At 45.6% G+C, this 12,885-nt stretch overlaps 1 protein-coding gene across 1 annotated transcript; it reads left to right on the top strand.

Annotated features, from left to right (window-relative positions):
- Window positions 1-6,600: 6,600 nt before the first annotated feature.
- Window positions 6,601-12,269, top strand: APOLD1 (apolipoprotein L domain containing 1). Its single transcript, XM_064155070.1, has 2 exons — window positions 6,601-6,779; window positions 9,649-12,269. The coding sequence occupies exon 2, from the start codon at window positions 9,654-9,656 to the stop codon at window positions 10,392-10,394; it is 741 nt and encodes a 246-aa protein (XP_064011140.1). The 5' UTR covers window positions 6,601-6,779; window positions 9,649-9,653; the 3' UTR covers window positions 10,395-12,269.
- The last annotated feature ends 616 nt before the right edge of the window (window positions 12,270-12,885 follow it).

Consider the following 12,885-nt stretch of genomic DNA (forward strand, 5'->3'; position numbering starts at 1 on the left):
GGACTCTGGAATAGTTTTCTCAGGGAGGTTGTGGATGCTTCCTCCCTGGAGGTGTTCAAGGCCAGGTTGGATGAGTATCTGAGTGTAGTTGTGAGGCATCCCTGGCCATAGCAGGGAATTTGGTCCCTTCTAATCTAACCATTCCATGATCTTATGAATCAGAAGTTTTCTCATTTAAAAATGGGAAAGTCTCACACTCCAGTCTTGAATAGACCTCGAAAAAGGGAATTTTAAGTCACCACCTGACCAGTGTTACAAAGCTGTGATAGATCACAGGGTAGCCTCACAGAGCACTCACCTGAAACTGTGGCCACCTACATCCCCCATTTGGTTCTGCTCACGAGAAAATGAGCAAACCACCACATTCTTCTCTCTGTTTCCTTGCACATCAGGGGACAAAAAAGCCCCATCTCCCAAGTCCACTGAGACTGCTGCAGAAGAGCAAGCAAGTGTGAGCTGTCTGTAGCTTCATATTGGTAATCAGAGGTCCTGGATCCAAAGTGATGTGATTTTTGAGTATATATCAGGAAATGAGTCAGCCACTGTGTGCTTCCTGAAATATAAAAGGTGGTGAGAAGCAGACAGCCTGATAACTGATGCCTATTTACAGTCTATGGAGAAAAAGGCTCCTACTGAAGAGGAAAATTTAGGGAAAGAGACTGCTTTTTGTCTATGCTTCTCCATTGTCACCCATGAAGACCTGCCTATAGAATGGCTAAAGAAGAAAAAGTTCCAGGTGGAATGCCTGTAGTATGGATGAAAGAAGAATGCTCATGTTCAGACACCTCTCTAAAGATACAAAATAGAGCAATATGTTTGCTTTCTGTCCTGATCCATCTCCCTGACTGCACTGTGATAGAGAATTGACAATAAGATGGCATAACCACTCTCTCTGCCTAGTCTGTTTTCTAAGCCTGCTGAGCTGCTTCAGGTGTGAAAACATTTTCCTAGAGCTATAACAGTTCAACACAAAATGTTGTAATCTAATCTGTACAGTCACTCAATCTCTGATGACAGCAAGTAGCCCCCCTCAGTGACAACCTCCTGCATGCTCACAGACAGACAACTCATTTGTCTTTTGATTCAGATGAGGTCCATTGCAGAAATTCATTCTCCATGTCTCCAATACTTGATCTCTGCAGACACTGCTGGTAGTGTTATGATAGAATCATAGAATCATTAAGGTTGGAAAAGACCTCTAAGATTATCACATCCAATCTTCTACCTAACTTCTCCATGGCCACTAGGCCATGTCTCAAAGTGCCACATTTACTCATGCTTTGAACATCTTCAGCAACAGTGACTCCACCACTTCCCTGGGCAGCCAGTTCCAATGCCTGAACACTCCCTTAGTAAAGAAATTCTTATTGATATACAAACTAAACTTCCCCTGGTGCAACTTGAGGTCATTACCTTTTGTCCTGCTGTTAGTTACTTGACTTGTTTTGACAAGGCAATTCAAGATGGTATTTTTGTTCCACAAATGCTTGCTTGCAAAGCAGGAACAGGCACAGTCAAGGCACTTGGCTGATATCCTACTTTATTGGAACTAACAAGAGATGTTTCCATCCCACAGTCTGTCCTGTTTACTGTCCCCCTGCCCTGATCTTTGCAGCTTTCTCCAAACTCAGCTGAAGTCACACCCACACATACTGGTGATCAGAGCCCAGAACAGCCTGCCTCATTATGGAATGCTTTCAAAAACTAATTTGGATCTACTGGCAAGGTTACTAAAAGACAGAGTGCTTCTTTTTGCTCTAATTTGCTTGATTTGTTTCAGTTTGGGCCTGGTTAGGTTCCCACTGAATCCCAGCAAATGTCTTGCTGTGAAGAGTTAAAATTTATCATTGATTCAACTCACAGCAGGAAGGAGAAAAGTAAAAAAGGCAGATTTTATCCCTAGGATCTATCAAGTAAGGTTGAAAATACTAAGTTTAACATAAATCTTTTGTTTAAAAGGTACTATTTGGATGTATATTTACTCAATTATTTGATCAATGTGAATAAACAAAGTGTATTTGTGGAACTCCACCCTCAAATGTTATACATTTACATTCAAATGTTACATTGCACTAGCTCCAAACAGCTTCAGAATGAACACTTTCTGCCAAAGTGCACTGGAAGGAAGAGAGCTGAGGCAATAAAACATCCTTCCTTCCCCTCATTGGTCATCTGCTCCTGCAAAATGCCTTCGGGGCAAATTTTGCACGGGTCTGGTTTCTGCCTGTTTCAAGAGGATGTAGTCATATGGAAAAGGGTGGAGTAGAGAGACCATTTTTGGCCAGGGGAGTTGTGAAACATCTGCTGTGCCCCTTTCCACCTTCAAGCCCAAGCACTTCACAGGCCAAGAATGAAAAGACAGCAGTGCAGAAAGGTTGGGTGAAAATAGACAGCAGGCAGGATGGTGAGGCCCCTGAAATCCCTTTCAGGATTGCCCAGTGAAGGTCAGATCTACCCTACCAGTCTTGAGATGTCTGATAGTTAAGATTCACCCCAGGCAAATCCTGGGACCTCCTTGGTGAGTCAACAGATGTGCTCACACCTGGGCAAGTGCATTAATGGCATTGGAATTCTCTTAGTCCCTGGGAAGTGCTCAGAGAAGATGTTTTTCTCCCACCCTGCTCCCATTCTACCTGCTCACCTTTACTGGAGAAGATCTGTGCAACTATCCATGGGAAAGAGCAGCACTCTCACCAAAGGGATGCTTGTGAGAGTGTCAGCAGGGACAAAACCAGATCACAGCAGACTGCTGTAGGGCAATTCCCTAGGAAATAACGTTCTAATACACATTTCTTTGTGAAAATGAAGTTGACATGTAGCTCTTCCTCATCAGAAGGCCTTACTTTCCAGGTATGCACCTCATTACTGTCTCCTTAGACAATGAAGGAGCCTGAGGATGATATCTGTGAGAAATCCTCCAAGGTTGAGATTGACATCTTGTCCTCTGTGAAGTGCAGGTCTCTCAGTGTCCAGGAAACTCCGTGAGGAAAGGGTTGGACTTGATGATCTGTGAGGTCTCTTCCAGCCCTGATGATACAGTGATACTGTGATACTACTTAAAAAAAAAGTGAATTCTCTCTTCTGCCTTCTAATGACATCCTCCCTGTCCACACACTGAGCACTGTAGGGGCTCCTGAGACTATTTTGCAGATGAATATATTAAAGGAAGAGCAGTGGGAAAAGGAGAAGAGCAACCAAAACTGTGTCATCTTCTCAGGCTCACTCTAGACATTTGTGATGGTTTGGGTGTTTGTGCTAGTTTGAGCCTAGCTAGAATGTTTTGGTGAGAAGAATTAGATTATAGGCTGTGAAAAGGAAACAATGGTGATGTCTGCTTCACTCATAGGCTTGCTGAGATGTATAAGATTATGAACACAAACATAGATAACAGAGTTGCTCCCTGTCTCTCTGGTGCTGAACCTCTCTCTCTAACCTAACCTGCCATCTGTGTGACTAATCCATCTGCTTCCTAACCCCCCTGGCCAACCCTCTATACTACCTTGAGCGAAAGGCAAAGTCTAGGGTAAGGTAGAGAGGTGGGAGGAAGGTGGAAAGGTGGTTGAGTGCCCCTTCTGGGGACACTGGTTTCTGGGAGGGCTGTTGTGCTTCTGTATTACTTTTTAACCTGTATATTGTAAATACCTGCTTGTATCTTGTGCTAAGCTGTAAACAGAAAGCCTCATTCAATTTTCCAGAGCCACTGAGTCTAGTCTGGGTGATTTTCCAAAGTTGAGGGGGGGGGTGGGGTGGGCAGGTAACACCCAAACCATCACAGTGTTACCCAACCAACCCCCCCACACCTTGGAAAAATCACTCAGACTAGACTCAGCCACTGGAAATTTGAAGAATGAAGCTTTCTGTTTACAGCTTAGCACAAGATACAAGCAGGTATTTACAATATACAGAGAAATAGACAAGTAATACAGAAACACAACATCCCTCCCAGAAACCAGAGTCCCCTGGAGGGGCTCTCAACCACCCTTCCACCTTCCTCCCACCCCTCTACCTTACCCTAGGCTTTGCCTTATGCTCAAGGTTTGGAGGGTCAGCCAAGGGGGTTAGCAAGCAGACGGATTAGTCAGACAGCAAGTTAAGTTAGAGAGAAGTTCATGCAGCCCCAAGAGACAGAGAGTGACTTCCTTATCTGTATTTATGTTCTTGCATCAAGATCTTATACATCTCAGCAAGCCCATGAGTGAAGTCGACATCAGCATTGTTTCCTTTTCACAGCCTATCATCTCATTCTTCTCACCAAAACATCCCAGCCAGGCTCAAACTAGCACAACATTTGATTTTTCTCTTTTCTTCATTATTTAATTTTTGCCAAAACTCACCCTCCCAGCAAGGACATCGATATTGGCACAAGTCCTAATGCAGATGCAATTACATACATAAACAAATAAATCCCTCTTTCACTGGGGAACGTGTGAAAAACCTCTTGTTTCTATCAACTGCAAACCTTTGCCAAGGCAGATGGGCTCAGATTCAAGCATATGCTTGCTAAAACAAAGGGAAGGGCTACAGAACTGTTTCCTTCAATGTCAAAATCATCTTCCTGTTAATGTGCAGCATGTACAAAGTGTAACAGACCAAGACTGCTTATTTAAGCATCTTCAGAACAATGTTTTCCCTTTCCATTCTGTGACAGGTTGAAGTAGCTCTTCACTGCTAATTATTTATTTGTTCATGTCCTATCTCATGCAGGTCCACCCCTGACAAAACACTTGACATAACTGTTTCACAGTCATTTTAAGGTGATCAGAAATTGATGCCATTGAAATTGATGATTCCTGCCTTCTCTTCTTCCTGCCTGTCAGTCCTTGTCCCTTTCTAAGGTCAGCTCTAGCAATTGCACAGCTACACATCTCACATATCCAACAGTAAAGCCTCACCCCTCTGTGACAGCTAGGTGGCTTTCAGATTAGTCAAGCCAGGGAGACACTCAGAGCCAGGGTACAATCAGAGGTCCCCTATCAACAAACAACCCTGAAGAGTAGGAAGCCACCAAGGGAAGAAGTAAATTCCCCACCTGCAGGTACACCTTCTTAAGACAGATATGTATGGCTGCACAAGGACACGTGTCAATAAGGACATGTGGTCTAAGGTGGGTTGCTTCACTTAATGCTGCCAAAAAAATCCTTTCTTTCTGCACCCACTCAAAGAATCTGTCTTTGAGTAAAGCTGGCCCTGGCTCAGTGTGAAAGGCAGCACCAGGAATCATAGAATCATAGAATCAACCAGGTTGGAAGAGACCTCCAAGATCATCCAGTCCAACCTAGCACCCAGCCCTAACCAATCAACTAGACCATGGCACTAAGTGCCTCAGCCAGGCTTTTCTTGAAGACCCCCAGGCACGGTGCCTCCACCACCTCTCTGGGCAGCCCATTCCAATGGGAAATCACTCTCTCTGTGAACAACTTCTTCCTAATATCCAGCCTATATCTACCCTGGCACAACTTGAGACTGTGTCCCCTTGTTCTATTGCTGGTTGCCTGGGAGAAGAGGCCACCCCCCACCTGGCTACAATGCCCCTTCAGGTAGTTGTAGACAGTAATAAGATCACCCCTGAGCCTCCTCTTCTCCAGGAGTGCCACTTAGACTGCTCCTCCTCAACATCTTCATTACTTCCTTCCTCTGGCTACGTCTGTATGTGGGTGTAGCAGTTTGTTGGCACGGACTCCAGAAGGCTTCCCCCCACCCCTGCCCCGTGAAGACATTTCTTTGCACAACTTCTTTTTCTTATGTGCACTTCCAGTTCTATTTGTACGGCAATCTACAGATAGTCTTCAGATCACACCCTTTACTACCCATGCATACTAATTACATCGGTTAATTACATCAGACCTACGCCTGCATTCCTTCAGTTCGCACTTCCATTTATCTTATCTACCATCTACACCACGGTGGCAGGCCGTTGTTTCAGTGCTGAGCTGAAATATGCCATTCCCACATGTGGGTACAACTGTCAGGCAACAGCAGGCAGCAAAAGAGGGGATCCCAATGACTTTTTCCTGCTTATCGTTGGTTGCTAGACAGGCATCTTAGGAAAATGTGGTTGTTTCTCAACCATCTTGAAGCCTGTGGTTAAGAAACAGAGCAAAGCCACAGGGAGATCACTCCTTTTGTGGGATGCTGCATGGGTTTATCTGCTTAGAAGGAATAGAGTTGGGATTCAGCGCATTGCTTTTGCTGTAGAGCTGCTTCCCTTTTATGGGGTGGAGCACTGCTCCAGCTCTCACACAGCACAGCTGTGCTCCAACCAGTCACACGTGAGATTGTCCCAGAGCTGGGATTTTAAAAGTATACTGGCCTTGAATGAAATAGTTGGCTGGCTGATACTCCACCGGCTCTGGATGTGTGCTGGGGGGGAAACTTCAGTCATCAAATAATTGGCTGCTCCAGCCTAGAGTAAAGTCAGCTGCTATTTCAGGGAAAGGAAAGGCAGCTGTTCCCTGGGGGGAACGACTGCACTAGCTCAGCTCCAGGAATAGGCTGAGATGTTAAATGACTTTTTTTCCCCCCTCCCTACACTTCAGGAAAAGAGAACACACAATGTTCATTCGCAGGGATCGTTTCCTGAACATGATGTGTGCTCGCTGTCCCGCAGGTCACTTTCCAGTGTGTCACATCCTTCTGCACAAGGGAGAGCAGGAAACGGCAAACTCCCAGTATGAGGCAAAGCATTCCCATTGCAGCAATTGGTCCACAGGAGCTATAAATTGGTCTCCTCCAGAAACAGATCAAAACTTGGCTCTGGGGAGGTTGGCTGGAAAGTTAAGGTAAGTTCAAACCAGTACTTTTTGGAGTGTCTTTGAGCACTGTATTAAGAAATCATTCTCAGGTTTTTGGACTAATGCATATCTGTATTGTTGGGGAGATAAAGCAAACTAAAACCAACTCCTGCTTAAAAAAAGAAATCACAGAATCATTCAGGTTGGAAAAGACCTTCAGGATCATCAAGCCTTGAAGGACTTTTCCAACCTGATTGATTCTGTGATTTGGTTTTTTTAAGCATAAGTTGGCTTTATTTTCCTTTACGTTGGCATAAATTGGTGTACTCAAAAGCTATGCATTGCTGTAAAGCTTATGCTATATACTGAGTGATTGTTCTACTGAATGCAGTGAGGTGGTTGCTGTTATTACCTGAGATCAGCCAGAAAATCTGCAGAACAAATTAAGAGTCCACAGGAATCAATATATTTAATGATCATCGTATTGACCTGCTGTTAAGTTACTAATGATATGCTCATTGTTCATTTCAATGCCAGTATCCATCTAGCTTCGTGTCAGTCCTTGTGCTCTCTGCTTAATTTCTGGCTATAGTGTTAAAAATATGAGGATACTGCCTCCAGCTAGAGAAATAACAGTGTACTAAGTAAAAATATAGTGATACTGCCTCCAGCTAAGAAAATAATAGTGTACTAAGTGTACTAATGACACCAAGAGACAGGGCATCATTGCTCTGAAAGACACAGGAGGAGATCCTAAAGGGTTCTACATGAGGTGGATTAGGATAAGTAGAAAGAGAAAAATATCACAGTGAGAATTATTTACTTGCACACTTCAGGATGGAGAGACTCCTTAGAGTGGGAGGTTTCCTCTTTCTGAAATAGAAGAGAACTCTGCAGAATGAAAGCCACGAAGTTCCCAGCTATATCATGTGCTCAGGTACCTGCAATTCACACAGGACAGAAAACAAAGTGAAAAAGTGGCTGCAGAATAATTTTGCTTAGCTGGCTCTAGAAGAGGGGTTTTCTACTTCAGAGCTTTCTTTTGGAGTTAAGGGCATTGTGAACTGCAAGCAGCTTCCTAGCCCTGTGGATAGACGTTGCTAGGTGCAGAGGCAGCATAGTTTTGTGCATAGTGTAGTGCTGTGGAGCATAAAACCTTTGGTCCCACCAAACTACCGACAATGCTATGCTACTCCTGTTACCTCCTTTGTCTCAGTTGTCCCCTATGCAGGCAAACTGAATGATATTGTAAACCATTTTTCAGTCCTAGAGCAACCTGCAAATGCTTTTTGGAACATTTCCTCCTATTCTTGTGGCAAAGAACTGAGAAAGCAAAGATTGCCTAGCACTGAAACCCTGAATATACACTCCCTGTAGGAAGGAAAATGCTCTCCTGCTATTTTACCAGGGGTGGATGTCATAGACAGCAGTTTTCAAGCCCTTATTATTCACAGGCCTCTGTGTTTCTCCTGTTTCTCCATCCCCAAGTGAGTGTGCTTTGAAAGTGGGCTTGCTTTTCTGATGTCTCCTTCATGAACCTTTTAAAGATGGTCCATAGGTCTCCATGCCACTGGGGATCCACCACACAACGTTTCCCATCTTTGTCTAGATCCTGACGCCAGGCTACAATTGGCAAAAAATGCTGCAGGACCTTGAGCTGCTTAGGCTTAAAGAAAGGAAGGATGTTCACAATACACATCTGAGGCATCAAGGAGCTTCTCACCTCCTTGATGGAAAATCCAGACCTTGGCTTCCCTCAGCACTTCCCTCTATCCTCCTTTAATGGAAAATGACCCCTAAATAGCAAACTAGGATGGATGGCTTTCATAGTCTCAGACCCTGGCCCTTCGTGTGAAAGATATCCCTGAACATTGCAGATCCTCTGAATCCCACCGTGGGGTCAACATACTAAATCTGCAGCATTATTACTCTGAGCATTAAGTTATTTAATCTGAAGAGAATTTGAGTCCCCAGGGTTAGAAGCTACTTTTTGTGTCTTCACAGAGGTAATAGGAACATCACCTTGGACCTCAAGTTTTTAAGATATTTTAGTCCTCCTAGGAAACAAGAAAAATATGAAGTTTTTTTCTGTCTAAAAGTTACAGTGGAATAGGGCAATTAAATGCATAGAGACCTCTAGAATTGTTTTGGTTGGAAAAGACCTCTAAGATCATTGAGTTCAACCATCAACCTAATGCCACCATGGCCACTAAACCATGTCCTGAACTGCCACATCCACACATTTCTTGAACACTGGCAAGGATGGTGACTTCACCACCTCCATGGGCAGCTTGTTCCAATGCCTGATCATTCCTTCAGTAAAGATTTTTTTCCTAATCTCCAACCTAAATCTCTCCTGGCACAATTTCAGGATATTTCCTCTCATTCTGTCACCTGATACTAGGGAGAAGAGACCAAGCCCCATCTTGCTGCGACCTCCTTTCAGGTAGTTGTAGAGAGCAATAAGGTCTCTCCTCAGCTTCCTCTGCTTCAGACTAAACAAGCTCAGTTCTCTGAGACATTCCTCATCAGCCCTGTTCTCTGGATCCTTCACCAGCTTTGTGGCCCTTCTCTGGAAATGCTCCAGCACCTCAGGGTCCCAAAACTGAGCACAGTATTCAAGGTGTGGCCTGACCAGTGCCAAGTACAGGGGTATGATGACTTCCCTGCTCCTGCTGGTCACACTGCTCCTGATCCAGGCCAGGATGCTGTTGGTGCACCCGTTTGTGTGAGTAGGTGACTGTGTGTGAGCCTGTACGTGTGTGCAGACAGCAAATTTTTCACACAGCTCAGTGAAGCAAGGCCAAAAAAAAAAACCTGGCTGGATGCCATCCCTGAAATGTTGGTCCAGGCTGAGCACATCTCATTGGTTGAATTCAACACAAATCCTAACCCAGCCTTTTCTGTTTCTGGACAGAGGCCATGGAGAGAAACGGTGTTGCCTTTCCCCAAGCACCAGACCCCACACACCACTTCCACGTTTCCCTGCTGGAACAGAGACAGAAGCTCCGTGGCCACATTGCTCACCTCCACAAGGCAGCTCGGAAACTCAACAAGCTCCGCCGGAGGTCCCTGATAGCCAACCTCAGCGGGAGCACACTGACTGCTGCAGGAGCAGTCACCGCCATCGTGGGGCTATCCCTGAGCCCGGCCACCCTGGGAGCCTCTCTCCTGGCATCGGCCGTGGGTCTGGGTCTGGCTGCTGCTGGCGGGGCCGTCAGCATCACCTCCGACCTCTCCTCGGTGCTCTGCAATTCCCGAGAGGTGAGGAAGGTGCAGGAAATTGCAGTGACTTGTCGGAAGCAGATGAGGGAAATCCTTGGCTGCCTGGAGTTCCTTCGCCGGGGGCAGGGCCCTGGGGACCCCACGCTGCGCCAGTCGGAGAAGAGGGCTTCCATCTCCTTGTACAACTCCGTCTGCTTCATGGTCTTCTGCGGCTCCCACACCTTCCTCGTGCCAGAATACACAAAGGAGGTCACAAAAGTCAGCCAAGCTGTGCTGAAGGCCAAAATCCAGAAGCTGGCTGCCAACCTTGAGACCTGCACCAGGGCAATGGATGAAGTCTGTGAACTTCTTGAGTCTAGGACAGAGCTTTCTCAGTGTATGAGGAGACTCAATTTGGGTTCTGTAACCACTGCTGAGATCTCGAGACCATCCAGCTGAAACAGGGTTAGGCCCATAATTGAAACCAGGCTTGGAAACATTACACTATGAACTGTCACCATTGGCACTGCTGCCTGTTGCTGTTGGAAGGTTGGTGGTGCTAATCCACACAGGTGTGAACACCTCTCAAGATCTGAACACAAACTCCTTCCTGATAAGAAGCTGAAACTCACACACACACACCTGACAACAGCCACATGATTCAGGCTGGAGGTTATGATGGACATTGCACTACTGTGCCCACAGCAGCAGATCCCAGAGCACTGAAGGCAGGGTTAGGTGGCTGTTCTTCAGCTCCGGGTTTCCCCAGCCACCTCTCCAGCTCTGCTTACCCAAGGCAGCAAAAAAGAAGCTGAACAGGAGGCTGAGGAAATCCCTGCATTCCTGGTGCTGACTGAACCTAGTTTGTAAGTCACTTGTGAACCTAAAAGGGCTGAGGTACCCCCAAAAAAGGCAGCAGCTGCCAGTTTCTAATAGACTACAGTCTGGTTCCCAAGGTACATCTGGAAAGCCTGTTGAAGGAAGCAGCTCCAGATATGACAGACTGCATGGATGGTTCATCAGCCCTGGATGAAATAGCAGGGCCAGAAATTGTTATGCTTTTTGAAGAAGCTTCTCCAGGCTCAGAACTGTGATGGTTTTGTTCTATTTATTTGCATTAAGATTATTTTGTTGGGTTTTGTTTTAATATTGTATTTAAAGATGTATTTTTTTTTTTCTTTTAAAAAGAAGGCCTCTGCTCCAAAGGAAAGCAGCTCCTCTTAGAGGCAAAGCAAGTCTGTGGCATGTGAGAGCAAGTTTCCTGTTCTTTGGCTGTGAGGGAGGAAAGGTCACTGCAGGGAAAGGAAAGCATGGCCTGAATGCTGATAGTTATAAAATAGGTGAAGCTCTGTCATCCAGCGACAGAACTTAGGAACCAAAATGGGAAGAAGGACAGGTTAGGGAGCCTGGAACCAGAGTCTGCCTCAGGGCACTGGTAGAAGAAAGCAGTTCTATATATTTTGCAGCAGGGAGGGAAGCACAGGTCGGTGCTACTGCTCTGACCTGGAGCCCACCTATGATGAGAGCACATCTGAGGGATGGAGGTGCCACTCTCCATGAAGCTGAGCAGCCTGTGAGACCCACAGGGTTTTTTTCCTGTGAAGAGGAGGCAGCACTCATGGAGACATACACATACTCCAATTAATGCTTACCAGGGAAGGCTTCATGTTAGCAAAACATATATTGGTACTAATATTCAAGAGGAGTTCAGAGAAGTAGGGTGATTCAGTGACAGGGCACTTAAAAAGCAGGAGGAAGGGGTCCTGTTTCAAGTGACTGTTCTGCTAGATATATCCTTCATGATTTTTTGACCCATCAGTGCCTCAGTTCCCCAAAAATGAGGACAATAACACTTCCCTACCTCACAAGAATACTCCTGGGACAAACATCGAGAAGTGCTCAAGTGCTGTGATGATGGGGAAGGTGTCTGCACCTGGAAGAGGTACAAGGAAAAGACCCCAGAAACTAGCTTGAGACAACTAGAGGAGTTAATACAGGGATAACTCCAACTCCACCACTATGCCCCAGTGGATAAGGGAAACTTCCCTACAGATATATGAATGAAAATGATCAGAAAAATAACCAACCAAACAATACTCTGTAATTCTGCAACACCGAGCCAGCTCTTAGGAAGAGCCACACTCCATCTCACAAAGCTTCAACAATCTTTGTCCTTTTTGTCTCTTCCTCTCATGGAATCAACATTTGTTTTTACACAGAAGAAGAACACAAGCATTAGTCCCTCAGAGTGTGACTCAGATGCTTGCAATGCCTGTGTGTGTTTGTCAGAAATGAACAAGTACACTGCTGGTTCAATTAAATGAATATGAAGCACTTTTGGGTCAGTGTCTCTCTGCACATTTGCATGTAGGAAAGGCCTTTTGCTACATGTTCCTGAGCAAATTAACAAGTGCAGGTAGTGAGAAGAAAAACTTCAGCTTAGAGATTAATAAAATCCTGAACTGTCATCACCTAAGAGTTGGGGGTGTTCAGCCTGAAGAAGAAGAGGCTCAGGGGAGATCTCATTGCTGTCTGCAATTACCGGAAAGGAGGTTGTAGTCAGATGGGGTTGGTCTCTTCCCCCAGGCAACCAGCAACAGAATAAGAGGACACAGTCTCAAGTTGTGCCAGGGGAGGTATAGGCTGGATGTTCACAGGATCACAGATGTAAGGGGTTGGAAGAGACCTAAGGAGATCATCGAGTCCAAGCCCCCTGCCAGAGCAGGACTATACTAGCACAGATCACACAGGAACACATCCAGACAGGCCTTTAAAGTCTCCAGAGAAGGAGACCCCACAATCTCTCTGGGGAGCCTGTGCCAGTGCTCTGTGATCCTCACAGTAAAGAAGTTCCCCCTTGTGTTGAGGCAGAACCTCTTTTGCTGCAACTTACACCCATTGCTCCTTGTCCTATCCCAGGGAGCAGTGAGCAGAGCCTGTCCCCCCTCCC

Source organism: Pogoniulus pusillus, chromosome 15 (assembly GCF_015220805.1).
Source record: "Pogoniulus pusillus isolate bPogPus1 chromosome 15, bPogPus1.pri, whole genome shotgun sequence".
Lineage (NCBI taxonomy): Eukaryota > Metazoa > Chordata > Aves > Piciformes > Lybiidae > Pogoniulus > Pogoniulus pusillus.

Coding starts and splice junctions, on each gene's coding strand:
- APOLD1 (XM_064155070.1), top strand. CDS start 9,654: ATGGAGAGAAACGGTGTTGCCTTTCCCCAAGCACCAGACCCCACACAC.